The sequence below is a fragment of the Thamnophis sirtalis genome, unplaced genomic scaffold, assembly GCF_051295495.1.
Source record: "Thamnophis sirtalis isolate CommonGarterSnake01/CBP01778 unplaced genomic scaffold, rThaSir2_p1.2 scaffold_6, whole genome shotgun sequence".
Lineage (NCBI taxonomy): Eukaryota > Metazoa > Chordata > Lepidosauria > Squamata > Natricidae > Thamnophis > Thamnophis sirtalis.
In genome coordinates, this window is record NW_028261386.1 from 57,938,457 (window position 1) to 57,957,034 (window position 18,578).

Sequence of the window (18,578 nt, forward strand, 5' to 3'; positions counted from 1 at the left end):
GATTTGGATTGTGCAAAGGGAAGGGTTGTGGCCTTTGCCCAAAGAGGGAAAGCAATTCTAGTGATGACTAGAAACTCTTTGACACACTCAGTATGCCTTTCTATTTATCCATGTGGGTGAAATGAGTTGGCTGAAAGATAGACAATCTTTATATACAGCAATATAAATGGTTTAAACAAACAAATACAGACAAATAACATGCCCAGATGTAGTTCTGAACATACTGAAACAGCTGGGGAGGAGGGTGAAAGAGGTGGGGGCCACAGGCAGTGTATTTCTTGTTGAGGGGTATAGCCCAGGAAGAGAAGTAGTGCTAGAAGTGAACTGTGCAGATGGATTTGTGTGGATTTGGGAGAGATTGTGGGGAAAAATGGAGAAGAGTGCAGCTTAGATGAGGAGTGGTAATATAACCAAGATGGGAAACTATGGGAAATAAATATTTCAAAAAGATTCTGCTATAACTAATGTATCTGCTTGGGAACTTACTATTTTCAAGATTGTGCTTTTAGCTCAGAGTAGCATTAAATAGGGTGGTTCCCCCCCCCCCTAAAATCCATGTGGTTTTTGCTTGGTTGGTGTGAGTTGGCAGAATTTGTCACTAGCGGGTTGTTTTTTCTAAGGTGAAGATTTTTGGTATGAGATGGGCTACATATGTTTGGAAGGCACCTTGCAAACATGTGGAAGAGGAGAAAGAGCACCAAGAAAGTAGTGTGATGACAAGTGCCAGGACAAGACTAGGAGGATTATGAAGGATACACCATAAATAATGACAAGAATAATCCAAGGCACCTGACCCAAGAATTCCAGGATCTTTATACAGATCCAGAATATCAGGTAGACACAGGAAGAATTAGAAGTCACAGCGCAGGAAATCAAATATGATATAGTGGTCATTGCTGAATCTTGGTGGGATGAAAGCAAAAATGGATGGATATAACTTAATCAAAAGGACAGACAAAAGAGGGGGAAGAGAAGAATGTGATATGACGCAGGAATTTAACATCCCAAAATTTCCTGAAGCAGTTTTTCTCTTTATCCTGATTAGTGTCTGCAGAGCGTAAGGGGCCGCTGAGCCACACTGGTCTACTCTTCCCTACAAATCTACTATAGGAGTTGAGAGATAAAAACCTTCACGAGGAAGGAAGCCATGCGTAGAAAAAAGCAAGGGTGGGGGACAGACAGGCATCCCCTTTTGCCTGCCGCCTTCTGATTTTAAACTCTTCCCTACAGCATCCCTCTGGGGCTCCAGGGAGAAAGGAAGTAACATCCAGGCAGAAAAGCAAAACTGGCATAACTCAGGGCCTTCTTCCACTTTGAAGCTATTAATCGAGATGTAAGAGAATCATGGGAACAGTGAGCAAAGATAAGAATAAACAACACTATGGTATCTCTGAGCAATCATCATGGTCCTATGATGACAGGTAGTCCTCGACTTACAACAGTTCATTTAGTGACCCTTCAAAGTTACAACGGGATTGAAAAAGTGACTCGTAGCCATTTTTTACACTTATGATTGTTGCAGCATCCCCATGGTCACGTGATCAAAATTCAGGTACTTGGGAACCGACTCATATTTATAATGGTTGCAGTGTCCTGGGGGAATCACGTGATCACCTTCTGTGATCTTCTGACTAGGAGAGTCAATGGGGAAGCCAGATTCATGAGCAACCATGTTACTAACTTAACAACTGCAGTGATTCACTTGACACTGTGGCAAGAAAAGTTGTAAAATAGGGCAAAACTCAATGAGTGTTTTACTTAACAACAGAAACGTTGGACTCAATTGTGGTCATAAGTTGAGAACTACCTTATGTGATTTATATATAAAGCTAGTCTACTGTGACTCAAATTTTTCAGTTTCCTTTACCTGATCTTCAACCCAAATTGTATTCACTATGTAAATATGGAGCTAGGGCTACATTGAAAAAGTGGTGTATGGCACTGCTTTGTCTTATATTTTCCAGTGAACTCATCAATGTATTCATATAAACTGCCTTTATGGAGAAACAGCTTGTAATCAAGAGAAAAGTGGACATGAACAGTAAAAAGAGAGTTATATGTGACTGTGTGTATTACACATGCTTCTCATAATCCCAGAGAAAATTCAGTTGCTTTGAGGAGTTTGGAAAGATGTTAAGTTTGTACCCTTGAGTATCCCAAAGTGCCTTTTTGAACACCCCAAAGATTTTTTTTCTTTGAATTTGAAGTCATACACACAGTCTGTCTCACACGTACATTATTAGGTATTGTAACCATTCTGTGAGGGACACAGTGGCTCAGTGGCTAAGACTCTGAGCTGGTTGATTAGAAAGATGGGCAGTTTGGTGGTTCGAATCCCTAGTGCTGCGTAACAGAGTGAGTTCCCATTACTTGTCCCAGCTTCTGCCAACCTAGCAGTTCGAAAGCATATAAAAATGCAAGTAGAAAAATAGGAACCATCTTTGGTGGGAAGGTAACAGTGTTCTGTGCACCTTCGGCATTTAGTCATGTCAGCCACATGACCACAGAGACATCTTTGGATAGCGCTGGTTCTTTGGCTTTGAAACGGAGGTGAGCACTGCCCCATAAAATCGGGAACGACTAGCACATATGTGTGAAGGGAACCTTTACCTTTAACCATTCTGTGAATGCAAATGTGGGATATAAGTCGACTGAATGAATTACAGATAGTCCTCGACTTATGACCACAATTGAGCCCAATGTTGCTAAGCAAAATATTTGTTAAGTGAATTTTGCCTCATTTTACTATCTTCCTTGCTACAGTGGTTAAGTGAATCTCTGCAGTTAGTAACATAGTTGTTAAGTGAATTTGGCCTTCCCATTGACTTTGCTTGTCGGAAGGACACAAAAAGCGATCACATGTGCCCGGGACACTACTGTCATAAATATGAGTCAGTTGCCAAGCATCCGAATTTTATTTACGTAACTGTGGAGATGCTGCAACAGTTGTAAATGTGAAAAATGGTCATGCCACTTTTTTCAGTGCCGTTGTAACTTTGAATGGTCACTAAATGAACTGTTGTAAGTCGAGGACTACTTGTAATGCTCAGGAGGCGGTAGTTTGTCACCCAGCTATTTGATCCATGGCTTTGGGAGCTGAAGAACGTGGAAAGGCCCAGTGGTGCACCTCAAAATAAACAAAAAAAGGGTTAGGCCAACACATAGGCAAAGTAACAAGGGAGCTGCCTTCTGATCATTCTGATGCTCTGATATTATTCACACAGCTTCTGATCTAGTTAATAAGCGATCTGCTCCACTAACCAGACTGCAATTATCTAAAATGATCTAAATATCTGAGCTCATTGTATAGTATTAACATCAATGTGACCTTATTTAACAAATTTAAGCTTCTTGATAATTCCCGAACAGTTTAGATGTTTGGGACTGTGTTTGCTTTATTTTCTTATTTAGAATATGACTCTCCTAAGTTATTTGTTCTAGTCCTGAATTCATTTGTTACTAAAATGCTAGATTAAGAAACCAAACAGTACCAGTGGCCATTTGGAATGAGATGTAGATAGAAAATAGATTTGCTCTACCAATTCAGAGCTATTCCAACATTTTGGATTTCACCTGTCACAATGTGCGCGCATTTATATTGCTACTGAACTGGTAGCATAGGTAAGTGGATTTCACCCCTGATGAGAAGCAAAATGTCTTCAAGGAAAAATAAAGAAAGTCCCAGTTGCCTTTTGAAAAAGCACCTTTGGGATTCCTTTTTGTTTCCATGCTTTTTCTGTTTTTTGCCCTATGGCCAAGAAATTGATAATAGTTGCATAAGACTCTCTCTTCTCTTTGAGCATTTCCTAGTCGAAATCAATCTCCTGAAAACAATAATCTGACCCAAATTATACAAATTCAGAACTGCACTGTAACCTCCATATTGGGAAATTAATGGCTTGGAATGCAGAAGAAATTGATATTTTGATGTTATGTGTGTTTTAATGAATAAAAATGTAACCATGCGATCATTTCATTTGCACTGCTTCAAACGTACACAGTAGTTCTAACCATTGTTCTTTTTCTGGATAATGGCATAGCCTTTATGATACACGATCTAAAGACCTTAGTCGTAATTGAAGCTGCCTTCCTGTTGTGGTTTCCTAAGGGCAAGTTTCATTGAGCACAGTGGGATTTACTTTGGAGTAGCTTTGAGATCTGCAGTCAGGTGCTGCAAGAACAACTGGAATATGACAAGGATGCAATGGATAGACATGAACTCCTTAGATATTTGCTTCTAAAATTTTCTGTTTTTCTTCATAGCTCCTGCCCAGGCACAGATCATTCATGCTGGGCAGGCATGTGTTGTAAAGGAAGATAACATCAGTGAACGAGTGTACACTATTCGGGAAGGTGACATCCTTGTTCTGCAGTGTTTAGTTACAGGGCACCCACGGCCACAGGTAAGCTTTCTCTTCTTATTATCAAAATATTGTTTGATCTGGTATTCTGAGGTATTCACTGCTATATCAATATAGAGATTCTTTTTCCTTCTTTTTCATCATTTTTTTAAAGTTTTATTCTGGTTGACTTTGAGCAACTCTGGGAAGCTATCAATAATCAAACAAAGATATTACGGTAAAACATTTAAAATAAGGGGGAAAAGATAGCAAGTGCAATAAACAAGGGATCTCACTCCCCCTCATGGAGGAGGAGTGAGGAAGCCCTGAGTGTTTCACCATTTCCCATTTCCCTAGCTGGCATAACCAATGGCAAGGAATTGTAGAGGTTGTAGAACCAGGAAACCAATTCATACAATCCACAATATGCAGATTCCTGGCTAATTCAATCTCGTAGAGTTGGTTTACCCTGCAGGTCCTTTACAATTCTTTTGAACAACAGCAAAGTGAATCTCGGGGAAATCTCCCCATCTGAATCTCGGGAAAATCTCATTCTAGAGTGCAGATACTACTGCAGAGAAGACATTCTTCTGAGGATCCAATTTATGACTTTGTATATTAAAAGAAACTCACAGGACACCTACCCTACAAGACTGAATTGGCCAGGCAGAATATCCACTGCATATGTGGCATTCAGAAATGTCCAAGTCTAATGAAATAAAAGACATTATCAGATTCACCATAATGTTGCAAGATCCTTATGGTTTTTTTCGTTCACAAAATAGAAGGAATAGGTATATTGTGGATAATATGAGTTGGTTGTCTTTTCCTACAACTTCTACTAAGGAGAAACATTTAGAAGGTATGCATTTTGTATAAACATCAAATACTTTGCAGGGGCTTCTTCAGGCATATTAATTAGCAGCTTCTCAGAGCTCTAATTTTCCAGAGTAACTACTACACAGGTATTAACACAGACTGAAGACTGAAAGATTTCCCATCTTTCCACTAATCAAAGGTCCATAACCTCCTTTGATAGGCCACGGTGGCTCAGTGGCTAAGTCGCTCAGCTTGTCGCTCAGAAAGGTCGTCAGTTCGGCAGTTCAAATCCCTAGCACTGTGTAATGGAGTGAGCTCCCGTTACTTGTCCCAGCTTCCGTGTTTAGTCATGCCGGCCACATGACCATGGAGATGACTTTGGACAGTGCTGGCTCTTCGGCTTTGAAGCGGAGATGAGTACCGCCCCCCCAGAGTCGGGAACGACTAGCACATATGTGCGAGGGAACTTTTACCTTTAACCCCCTTTGAAAAAAGACAATTTGAAACATGCAGGAGCATGTCTTAAACATCTATTTTTAAATCATTAAAGCAGCTGCGTTTTTTCCCCCAGGTTTGTGTCTCTGCTTCAGAAGCTTCCCCTGGCTGTCTTTGCACGCAAAGTGTGTATGTCAAGCCACGTTGCTTCACTGGGAGGAAAATATGGAGAATTATTGAGGGAAATGTGAAGCAATTGTGCCTGTATGTGCATGTGGTGACTTTTAGGAGCACCTTCCAAAGCAATAATACAAGCCTGGAGAAAATTGCACCTCCTTTAACAATTCCCTCAAAAGTGCTTTCGATATCCAAAGTATCTCTTTCAAAATATTTTTACAGCATGAACTTGGGCTATCATTAAGTAAAATGAGGCCACCTTTTTCAAATGACAAGAAAAAAAACCTGACTCTGGTGTAGAAGACCGAATTACAAACCGCATGATCAGCTGAGCTAGCATCTTGCACAAAAATACAATGGATACAAAAATGCAATGGATATAAAACTGTAATTTCAGTTTTGAATGGTTTCTCTATGGCGTGCATTCTTCTAACATTATAATGTCTTGATCTAGCCTTTTATAGTACTTTCAGAATGGCACTTCCTGCTTAGAGGACAAGGTTACATAGCTAGGGCCAGCTAGGAAAAGAGCTTGGAAATATATTTCTATTATTATTTCAAAATAGAGAGAAATAGAAGATTCAGTTCTTTTTGTTCATAATATACATGATGCAGAAGGAAGACTTAGCATACAGATAAAGAATTTCTATTCACTCATGTCATGGCTGTTATATCCATGGCATCTGAATTTACAGCATGAATATAAATCCATATTTCTTGATTTCTAGGGCTCCCTCCTTTTATTTTGATTTTCTCTCAAACTAGTTTTCTTGTCTTTGCTTAGCATTAGTCAGGAAGGGACAGAGTTTTGAAATTTGCTTTAAAGTTTGTATTAAAAAAACACATTTGGCTAAAAAAATTGAGTGATGAGTAACACACACAGGGACCCACTGGGAATGGGCAGTAATTCTTACCGTCTCTCTTCTCATCCTCCTCTTGTATCGTTTCTTTGTTCCCTCTCCCCTGCTTCTCCAAATCAAAGCTTTGTCTTTTAACCTTTGCTTAATCCCTTCCCAACTCTTCCCTCAGTTAGTCATTAAAGTTCCAAAATATGGTCAAACTAAATAAATGAAGCTGAAATGAAAAAAGCAGAGGAAAGATTAAAGAACCAGCAGAACCAGCCGTGCAAACAGAACGCTCTTTAAGAAGCTCCAGGCTTCTAATGAGAGGACAAAGGCTAAACAAATTCCTCATGGGCTGCCATTAACTTTACAGGTGAAGCAAGGGGGGGGGGCTGCTGAACCTGATCACCCCAAGCCTGAAATCCAAGCCACCTCACATATAGACTATCAATCAGAATAGAATTGCAAGGGACAATACAATAGCAGAGTTGGAAGAGACCTTGGAGGTCTTCTAGTCCAACCCCCTGCCTAGGCAGGAAACCTTACACCGTTTCAGACAAATGGCTATCCAACATCTTAAAGATTTCCAGTGTTGAAGCAGTCACAGACCCTATACCAGGGGTGTCAAACTTGATTTCAGTGAGGGATGCATCAGGATTGTATTTGATGGATGTGATGGGTGTGGCCAGTTCAACATCACTTGTGTGATCAAATGCCACTTTTGCTAGTAGTTTGTTTTGCTAGCACTCTGCCAACAAAAAAGGAGATTGTGAGGGCTGCAGATGGTCTTCACAGGCTCTGTTTTCAGCTGTGATGGTCTCCTGCAGGCTTCTGCCAGTGAAAACAGAGCTTATGAGGCTGCACGCGGCCCTCCTGGGATCTATTTTCAGCTGTGACAGCCTTTTGTAGCCCTCCTCACCACCATTTTCACTGGCAGAGTGTTGCAGAAGGCTGTTGAAGCTGAAACAGCCTTTTGACCACTCTCCTTGCATTCTGTTTTCACTGCAGAAGGCTGTTGCAGCTGAAAATGGTGCCCAGGAGAGCCGCGTGTGGCCTCACAAGCTTGTTTTCATGACATAGGCACCACAGACTGGTCCTCTGCTGTTTCCAAGGAAGCTCCGTGGGCCAGATCTAAGCACCCCATGGGCCGGATTCGGCCCACAGGCCTTCAGTTTTACACTCCTGCCCTATACCATTTCAGACAAGTGGCTGTCCTGTCTTGTCTTAAAAACCTCCAGTGATGAAGCATCCTCAATTTCTGAAGGCAAGCTGTTCCACTGGTTAATTGCCCTCACTGTTAGGAAGTTTCTCCTTAATTCCAAAGCTTCTCTCCTTGATTAGTGGATGGATTAGTTTCCATCCACTGTTTCCAGTCCTACCCTCTGGTGCTTTGGAAAATAAATTGACCCCTTCGTCATTGTGGCAGCTTCTCAAATACTGGAATACTGCTATCATGTCATATCATGATAACATGTCAGGCCTGTGTGCAAGGAGAAGTTTACCAAAAGCATATGAAAGTGCTAATATTGTTGCTTTTCAGCTTTGTAGTTTTATAGCCTCATGGGTTTGGTATGAATTTGTTTAAGCATCTCCAAAATGGGAGTAACTGTGCCTTTCATCACACAGAGGAACGTGTGAAAAGTACTTCCAGTCTGAAGTGAAAATTCTCCCCATACCCACATCTACTTCTCTCTCACTAACTCACTTTTTATATCCACTCACTCTTAACCTGTGGTGGGATCCTGCCAGTGTAACAACCGGTTTGATGATCGCGTGCTTTGTGTACGTGCTCCGTGCATGTGCACAGTTTTTACAAAACTTACCTTCCACATTACTTCTGGGGAGTAACACAACTGAGGTGTGGCAATCCACTCTGCCACGCAAATCAGCTGAGAGGATATAGGTAGGTAAAGCACAGGGGCGGGCAGGCAGACCCACCTGATCATCAGAGTGAATCGGTTCGCTCCCCAACTGATCATCAGAGCTACCGGTTCACCCGAACTGGTCCAAATCAGCTGAATCCCACCCCTGCTCTGAACCCTCCAAAATATAGTACATGAATTCCATTTAAAAATGTTGATTGTATTCCATCCTCCTGCTGTTTCTGGTCCATTTCACACATCAAACAGGGGAAGGTAGTCAAGAGGAAATCAAAGCCTGTTGGGATCATATCGTGGCAAGGATAGGTTTGTCACTTGAAAGCTGATTTGGTTCAGACTGACAGTACCCATGTCTGGGGAAAAAGCTAACTTGATTATCAGGGCTAGAGACATGGTTATGATTGTATTGAACCATGTGGGTGGAATATAGGATGCTGCTTTCAGTATTCACAGAGCTAGGTCTAGCCTCTGTTTTCATCTATAATGACTAAGACTTCATACTGGAAGCTTTCCTTTTCATGCTTAGAAATATCAGTGGAAGAACTTGATGCTTTCTCTGCATGCCAGATGTAAGCGCCTGAGCCCTTAGCAATCTAATCAGCAGCAGCTCACATCCTATCTTAAGTCAATATCCCTGATAAATAATTATAAATTAAAGCTAACGCAATTGTTAAGGAGGCCAATTTCAATTTAAAGGATCCTTTTGCTATTGATTTTTCTGTTCTCTTTAAAAAAAGTGTAGTTGATATTTTAGGAATTAATTTTACTAGAATAGCAAAATCCTTACCTTACTAAAAAAGGGTGTGTGTGGATAAGTTAATGATAGAGGAACTGGATGTGAGGATGGGGGCACCGAAGAACTACTTCCTGATGAAATCATGGGATTTGAAACTTCACTGATTCTGGCAACCAATTGGAGATATACAGTATGAATAGTCTATATTTGACTCCACTTGTCAGGAAAAGTTGTAAGGCAAGAAGCCAGACTATGGAGCCTCTGACTAAAATTGCCCTTAAGTAGGGATGTACATGCTTGCCATATGAGAAATCTGATTTTTCTGCTGAGTAGAATTTTTGCCTACAGAAGATTCCAGATTCAATTTCTCGTAGAGCCCACTTGAGATATAGAGAATTTCCTGTCAGGAAATTTAGAGAACTGCACCCTGTCAACCTAAATCCTATTCTCTGAAAAGTAACAGCCATGTATTAACAAGGAAGCATAATGTGGCTGAAAGGCAGAATCTTAGGCCATGTCTTCACCATAAACCAGTATTGTTATGAACATTGGCAATCACAGGGTGGAGTAACTGATTCTCGACAATACTGTGAAACAGACAAGGGCTTGTTCTCCAATCTTGTCATGTTCCGTTTGTGATTTTTAGTAAAGACAAAGATAATGGAAGCATTAGGCAAGCTGTAGCTCATAAGGAAAGCACTGCTGGATCAGCCCAAGATCTGGTTTAGATGTTATGGTTTCACACTGAGGCCACTAGATGCTTCTGGAATGTTCATGTAATAATTGGTTTTAATGTATGAGGTTCTCCAGAAGCCCTTTCCAATTCCCCAAATAGTGTTGGGATCATTTTGTGGGGCCCTTTTAGGAGGGTTAAAAGGCAAGCCAACATACTCATTCTCATACTCATTCTGTCATCTCTCTTAACGGTTCCACCACAAATCCGTGAAGCCCTTATCCACGGAGACATACACGCGAAGACTAATTCGCGCCGTTCTAAGCGCTAAGGAAAAACACGACCCTACCGCGATGACATAATCGCGGAGGGCAAAATCGCGCATTCCCAAGCACTCAGTACCCTAAACCTAACCCTAACCCTAACCCTAAACCTAAACCTAACCCTAAACTTAATGCTAAACCTAACGCTAAACCTAACGCTAAACCTAACCCTAAACCTAACCCTAACCCTAACCCTAACCCTAACCCTAACCCTAACCCTAACCCTAACCCTAAACCTAAACCTAACCCCTAAACCTAACCCTAAAACAAACCCCTAAACCTAATCCTAACCCTTACCTTAATTGAAGTCGGCTTTCTGCCGCAGTGCCGTTTTAAAGCGCCCTTCTGTTGCCGCGCTGTTGTCGCGGCGGTGATGACGCACGGTGATGACGTCGCGGCTTTAGCACCGCGATTTTATCACCGCGATTTTGACTAGCGCGGTTTTGTCGTGCCACGCTCTTAACAGCCAGACTGAAAAGCCAGATTTGTTCATTCAGATGATTGCAACACAGCACTGGCCATACTTTTGGATTATTTGGGGGGTGGGCGGGTGGATGCTTCAGTCCACTTCCTCAAGGGAGTTGCACACTCCCAATTTGTATGTGTTACTCATTTATTCTGTAATTTGATATGTGGAATATAGATGGGCCAAGACTCAAGATACTTTTCCTGCACATATTTCTGATTTTAGTGCTAGTTCAGATTATGGCAGATTGACAGTGACGGCTGATAACGGTGGCCTGCCTGTCCTCTTCTGGAATTAGCATTCCATCCTGGGTAGAAATGCTATTATATGATGATTTGCCAGCTTTCCTTATGCCCTTTGCTCACCAGTCTGCTGCTCCCATTTCTGCATTTCCATTGCATCTGCCAGTTTTCTAACCACTTTGCCATCTGTTCTAATGAAAAATGGAAGCAACATATTGTTTTTGGCCTAGCCAACAATCTGAATATTACATCTTTTCCATGTCAAGTCCCACCTCGTTCATCCTTTTCTTTATTTCTACCTGATTAACCCATTTCTTTCTGCCTGCCCGCCTGTATTTATGCTTCTGGGATGCCAAAGTAGACCCCTTTCTAAATGAGAAAATTTGAATGATTGCAGTGTGCGCTATTCCTTTCCTCAATATATTTCATTGCCTTACCTTTTTCTTTTTATATACTTATTACATAATTTCCCCAATAAAATAAAATACAAATTGAAAAGGAATGAGAAAGTGCAAAAATAAAAAAGGAAGAAATTGGAATTAAGAAATATAAGAATGACTTCTGATCTTCTTTTCAATTGCAGTTTCATTATCCCTATCCCTAAGATGTTATACAAATCCCTTCAGCCCTCACTTAATCTTCAAATCCATAAATCATCATGCAATTTCTTTCTTCTTTCAGCAGAAATTTCCATAAAAGGTTTTCAGTCTTTCAAAAAAAAAAAAGGTTTTGATTGTATTTTTTCTTCTGCAAGTTCTGAAATTTTTACAATCCATTTCTACTGCTTTACCCTTTTCAACTCTGCAAGTCATTCATTCACTGCCCAGATCACTTAGGGAATAAAATAAATAACAAAATAAAATTATTGTATTCAAACAGAGGCGTAAACAAACATCCTGGGAAGATTAATTAAGAGAGGGGAAGCAATATAGTGAGTCTGCATCAACTTACTTGTGGAAACTAACCATTTCAGGATTCTCAGGGTCTAGAGAGAATTGACTGAACTTACTCTGTTCAGAAATGTGATGATCCCAATTAGCCCTTATGCAGCTATGCAAACATAGCTTCCTAAGCACTGTGGTGATTGCTAACCAAAAGCAAAATAATAGGAGTTACTGCTGGTATCTTTGGAATCTCCAGAGTTATCAAGAGAACCCTCTTCATTGGCAAAAATAAGATCCTATTTAAGAGATGTGGTGGCTCAGTGGCTAAAACGCTGAGCTTGTTGATCAGAAAGATCAGCAATTCAGCTGTTCAAATCCCTAGCACCATGTAACATGCCAGCCACATGACCACGGAGACATCTTTGGACAACTCTGGCTCTTCGGCTTTGAAACGGAGATGAGCATCGCCCCCTAGAGTCAAAAATGACTAGCACATACCTTCCTTTACCTTCACCTTAAGATCCTATTTGGGGCAATATTTTTTTTAACATCCAAGGTGAAGACAAAAGATTGATTCAGATTGTGTGAAAAACTGATGTGAGATATAAACATGCAAATTTCATGTTAATTTAGATGCATGCCAAAAACATTTTTTATGAGGGACAGAAGGACTGAGATCAGATGCAGAAATCCTAGGTCTAAAGGTGTGTTATAGCAACAAAGCAGAAATATAGCTAGTCTTTGATGTATAATCTTTCATTTTGTGACCATTTGAAGTTACAATGGCACTTGAAAAAGTGACTTATGACTTTACACCATTGCAACATCCCAATGGTGATGTGATCAAAATTTGGGAGTTTGGCAACTAGTATGTATTTATGACAGTTGCACTGTCCCGTGGTGATGTGATCACCATTTGTAACATTCTCAGCTGGCTTACGACAAACAAACTCAATGGGGGAAGCCAGATTGGCTTAACAACCGCAGTTATTCATTTAACAACTGTGGCAGAAAAAGAAGATCATAAAATGAGGCACTTAACATCTTGCTGAAAATTTTGGCCTCAATCGTGGTCGTAAGTCAAGGACTACCTATATCAGTTATCAATAAATCTACAGATAAACAATCAGCTCTCCATCCATTAGGACACAACGGCAGGAGGAAGAGAGATAAGACTGGTATTTGAGGACTATTATCTACTTGGTTTAGGGGATGTGGTTAGCAGTTATTAGTTTTCTGTTCTAATGATAACTTTTCAAATATCTAATAAAACTAGATGTGCCCTGAAATCTCTGCCTGATAGCCTTCTAATTTTGAATATCAATCTGACATTGATATTCGTTCTGGCATTTATCACATTGCTCATTTTTATATATTTGTAATTGTTTTGTATGTTTGTATATTAAATGGTGCACTGTGTACCATAGCATGATAAGCAGCCTAAAAGCATTTCAAATAAATAATTGCTTCCTCTGATGGGCCCAGATCAAAGTTTGCTTTTCTCCTAAGCTTTGTTTCTCTCTGTTTTTCTTCTTCCCCTCCTCTAGGTGAGGTGGACCAAAACTGCTGGCAGCGCCTCGGACAAATTCCAGGAGACATCGGTGTTGAATGAAACGCTTCTGATTGAGAAGATCCAGAGGCTTCAGGGGGGTCGTTATTACTGTAAAGCAGAGAATGGGGTTGGGGTCCCTGCCATCAAGTCCATTCGAGTAGATGTGCAGTGTAAGTCATTTTGTGGCCATCCAAGACTTCCCACAGTTCTACTGCGTGTGTCTTGATCATTTCACGAGTGAAATTCTGCATTGACCTAGACTCATTCTCATACCTCTGACGCAAAGGAATAGGCTTTGTTTTATCCATGCTCCCTTTCCTGAAAGTGCTGTTCTTGGACAAAAAGTCTTCATAAACTTAGTCATGCCCTTAGATAAGAAGGGTTGTGTACTATAGTCAGTGAAAGAGGTGGCATTCAGCCAGTTCTGACAGGGTCTGGAGAACCGGTAAGTGGAAATTTTAAGTAGTCTGGAGAACTGGCAAATAAAATGGCCCAGATTTCTTTTATTTGACTGTGGTCATGATTGCAGTTCTTCCTACTATTCATCAAGGTCATTCCCTTTACACAAAAGTGTCAATTCACCCAATTGCACAAATGTATAGAATTCACTAGAGTATTTATGAATGAAGATCTCTAATGAACAACACTCTTCGTGTGACAGTCTCTTATGTTGGCTGATGGTTCACAGAGCTCCGTGATGGCGAACCACTGGCACACGTGCCACAGGTGGCACGCAGAACCATTTCTGAGGGAACACGAGGCATTGCCCTGTCAGCTCCAGTACACATGTGGGTGCTGGCTAGCTGATTTCAACCTTGATTTTCGGCAGTTTTTCTCCCTCCGGGGGCATCAGGGAAGCCTCCTGAAGCCTCCGGAGGGTCAAAAATGGCCCAATGCGCAAACCGGAAGTTGGAAGTGAGAAAACGGGCCATTTCTTGAAGGACATCCAGGGTGTGGGGGAGGCTATTTTCACCCTCCCCAGGCTCTGAGAAAACCTCTGGAGTCTGGGGAGAGCGGAAAATGGGTCCACCGTGGCATCAAGTGCCAAAAGTGGGTTGAGGGTGGTTGGGTTGCATGCACATGCGTAGGATCACATGCGCATGCATTGGCGGTTGGCACGCATTCATGGGGGGATTGGCACACATGCATGGAGGGTTGACGTGCATGCATGGGGGGTTGTGTGTATGCGTATGGGGTAGGGTGCATAGAATTATGGGTGTTGGCATGCGTGTGCATGACCCCCCATGCTCCCCCCCTTTATGGCACGCGATGGCACGCGATCTCTGACATAGTTCTTAAAAGCTCTTAAAAGTTAAAGTTCCTCTTAAAGTCTAGTTTCAAATCCTTGTAAATTGATTCTAGCCCTATTCTCTCAAGCAATAGAGAAAGTCCCCTCCTCCTTCTGTATGATAGCTCTTCAGATATTTGAAGATGGCTATAATCTGTCACTTGGTCATTTTATTTTGGGGCTGAACATACTCCTAGCTTTTCCATTCCTGACAATCATCCCTGACCAGACTTGATTTTAGACACTTCACCATCTTGGTCGTCCCTCTTTGAAATGTCTCCAATATGTCACGTCTCTTTGAAAGTGATGTGCCCTAAACCAGATACAGTTCTACACAAGGGTCTCATCTAGGCAGATTACAGTAGAAAAAAAATTACTTCCCATGTTCTACGGGAAATCCTCAATTTACAACAGTTCATTTAGTGACCATTTAAGGTTACAACCACACTGGAAAAAGGGACTTATGATCATTTTTCACACTTTTGGCCGTTGCAGCATCCCCATGGTCATGTGATCAAAATTCAGACACTTAACAACTGACTCATACTTATGACGGTTGCACTGTTCCTGGGTCATTTGATTCTCTTTTGCGACTTTCTGACAAGCAAAGTCAATGGGAAAACCAAATTCACTTAACAACCCTGTTACTAACCTAATAACTGCAATGATTCACTTAACAAATGTGGCCAGAAATGTCATTAAAGGGGGGAAAGCACACTTAACAACTGTCTCGCTTAGCAACAGAAATTTTGGGTTTCATTGTGGTTGTAAATCAAGCACTATCTGTATTCTCTGTGCTCCTGTTAAAAAGGCCTTTGCCTTTTTTACATTACGTTGCTGGCTCATGTTGAATTTATAATTGATAAGGACTATTTCATGTATACTACTGCGAAGCCTGGTTTCTCCCATTCCCTTGCCTATAGGAGATCTTTGTGTAGAATTGTATGTAGTTCTGGGCACATCACTTTCAAAGGGACAGTGACATACTGGAGAAATTTTGAAGATCTATCAAGATGGTGAGTCCCTTGGATTGCAAGGCGATTAAACCGGTCAGTACTAGAGGAGATCAACCCTGACTGCTCTTTTGAAGGCCAGATCCTGAATATGAAACTCAAGTACTTTGGCCACCTAATGAGAAGAAAGGACTCACTAGAGAATAGCCTAATGCTGAAAAAGATTGAAGGCAAAAGAAGAAAGGGACAACAGAGAATGGGGTGGCTGGATGGAGTCACTGAAGCAATTGATGTGAGCTTAAATGGACTCAGAGGATGGTAGAGGATAGGAAAGCCTGGAGGAGCGTTGTCCATGGGGTCGCAATGGGTCAGACATGACTTCGCAACTAACAACAACAATCAAGAAAGTGAAGTGTCTAAAATCAAGTTTGATCAGGAATGATTGTCAGGAATGGAAAGGATCTAGGAATGTTCAGCCTACAAATAAGATGACTGAGAGTCATTAATGTAACCTTCAAATATCTGAAGAGCTGTCATACAGAAGAAGCAACTTTATTGCTTGAGAGAATAGGGCTAGAGCCAGTTTACAAGGATGACTTGCATAACTTTTAATAGGAGATCAGATAAATTCACAGAGATCAAATAAATTAGATAAATGTATGAATTGATAACTTCAGAGCTTAAATTTAAAAAAATGCAGTTTGTTTAATGCCAGTTGTGGGGAAAATATCAGTATGCCTTGGGGTTCTGTTTGTGGGTACTCCAGAGGTAATTGGTGCTGGTTAAAATGCGCCCTGGCCTGATCCTGGAAGACTTTTCTTACATTGATAATCCCCTGTTCAAATATCTAGTAATGAATGATATACCGTATTTTCACCCATATAACCCGCGGGTTATATGCGTTTTTTACATGCACAGCGCCCCCTGCGGGTTATATAAGTGGGCGGGGTATATGGGAAACATTTTACACGATCTTGAAAACCTGCAGGTTATTCGCATGGGCGGGTTATTTGCGTGGGCGGGTTATATGGGTGAAAATACGGTAATTATCCCCACTTTCCTGCTTTCCTGAAATGTTTCTACTGGTTTGATAAATACACATCTTGCTTCCTCCCAGGTGACTGGCAGCAATCGCAGGTTGCTAAAGAAATTTTTTATAGGTCTCTGAAAGCTACTGGTGCCTCCTGCCAGCTGAATCAGCTAGCAAAGAGCAGTGTTTTTTCCCCAAGAGAATGTTGTGACAATATACAGTTAAACATTTCACATTTTACTTCACAAGCCTATCCCGTCCCTCCCCAAAAGACCATCCTTACCTGTATATTACTTTTAATTATATATGTACAAAACATTAGCATAAGGAGCCCCTTTTGGTGCCAACTGCAGAGGAGTTTTTAAAATCTTTTCTAGGAAATTTATGCTCTTTTCTTGAAATATTTAGGAGAAGCTTCACCAACTTGCCATCCTCCTCATTGTTTGGAAATTTGGGATATTGATTCTCTGCCAATTTTGTTAAGGCTTTTCTTCTTGTCCTCTTCTATTATACAGCTTCCCTGTGCTTTTTTTTTTTTTTTTTGCTTCTTTAATTTTATTTACCACAGATCATTGATCTTGGGTTATTAAAGAGTCCCATCTCAAAAGGGAATTGATTTCTTGTGCAGTTTCCCTTTGCTTCTAGGTTAGAGCTTGGATCTAAGCTGATGCAGAGTCCCGCTCTTCTTCCTATATTTCTTACCTTTAGCGCTATGGGGTAAATTGGGTGGCCAAGGGCTTTTCAATACTAACATCTACTCTACAGATGGACTTGGTAATATGCCTCTTGCTGTGTGTGTGTGTGTGTGTGTGTGTGTGTGTGTGTGTGTGTGTGTGTGTTGCTGTCCCAGAAAAGAATTTTCATTTTTTTTGTAACTCTTTGTTCGATGGATAGATAGACGAATGAGAGAATAGGAAAGGACTAGATTAGTCCTTACCACTGCTGGCCTTAACTGCTTATTTCAAGACATTGTCTGCTTTGTTGGTCCTTAATATGCAACAAACATTCCCTTTCATTTACTGTTGATGGTAATTGGACAGTTACTTCCAAAAGTGCTTTTTCAAGAGGCAACAGGACTTCCTGGTCTTTCTCTGAAGATGTTAGCAATAGCAATAGCAGTTAGACTTATATACCGCTTCATAGGGCTTTCAGCCCTCTCTAAGCGGTTTACAGAGTCAGCATATCGTCCCCACAGTCTGGATCCTCATTTCACCCACCTCGGAAGGATGGAAGGCTGAGTCAAGCTTGAGCCGGTGAGATTTGAACCGCTGAACTGCAGATAGCAGTCAGCTGAAGTGGCCTGCAGTACTGCACTCTAACCACTGCGCCATCTCGGCTCCTCCAATGTTTTGTTTCTCATCCAAGAAGCTTCTTCAGTCTGAAGCGAAACGTTTTCAAAGAAAAACCAGCAAGTCCAGTTTCCTCTTGAAAAAGCACCTTTGGGACAACCAGGACCTGGATGACTGAGAATCTCCATAAACGTTTAAAGTTACTTGTGCCCTTCAGATACAATTACGATTGTTTCAATTTATTCGCTCAGAATTGTGATGTTTCAGTGTCTCTTTCTCGATCAAGTTGTAATCATTCCTGACACTTGGAAAAAGTACAATGCACGTACCAGTAGTCTTTGACTAACAACAGTTTGTTTAGTGACCTTTCAACGTTACAACATCACTCTTACGACCATTGCAGGATTCCCATGGTCACAGGATCAACGTTTTGGCTGCTTGGCAATTGGTTCATATTTATTATGGTTGCAGGGTTTTGCAATCATGTGATCACCTTTTGCAACCTTCTTACCAACACAGTCAATGGGGAATCCAGATTCACTTAACAACCATGCTACTAATTTAACAACAGGAACGATTCACTTAACAACTGCGGCAAGAAAGGTCATCAAATGGAGCAAAACTCACTTAACAAATGCCCCACTTAGCA

The 18,578-nt window shown here is 41.1% G+C and overlaps 1 protein-coding gene across 2 annotated transcripts in view; it reads left to right on the forward strand.

The window, feature by feature from the left end:
• The window catches only part of MDGA1 (MAM domain containing glycosylphosphatidylinositol anchor 1), a 318,790-nt gene that overhangs the window by 105,736 nt on the left and 194,476 nt on the right, over positions 1-18,578 (forward strand). For both annotated transcript variants that reach the window (XM_087717920.1, XM_087717918.1), the window contains exons 2-3: positions 4,264-4,403; positions 13,365-13,539. In XM_087717920.1, coding sequence (XP_087574046.1) covers positions 4,264-4,403; positions 13,365-13,539 — 315 coding nt within the window. The remainder of the gene's footprint in view (positions 1-4,263; positions 4,404-13,364; positions 13,540-18,578) is intronic.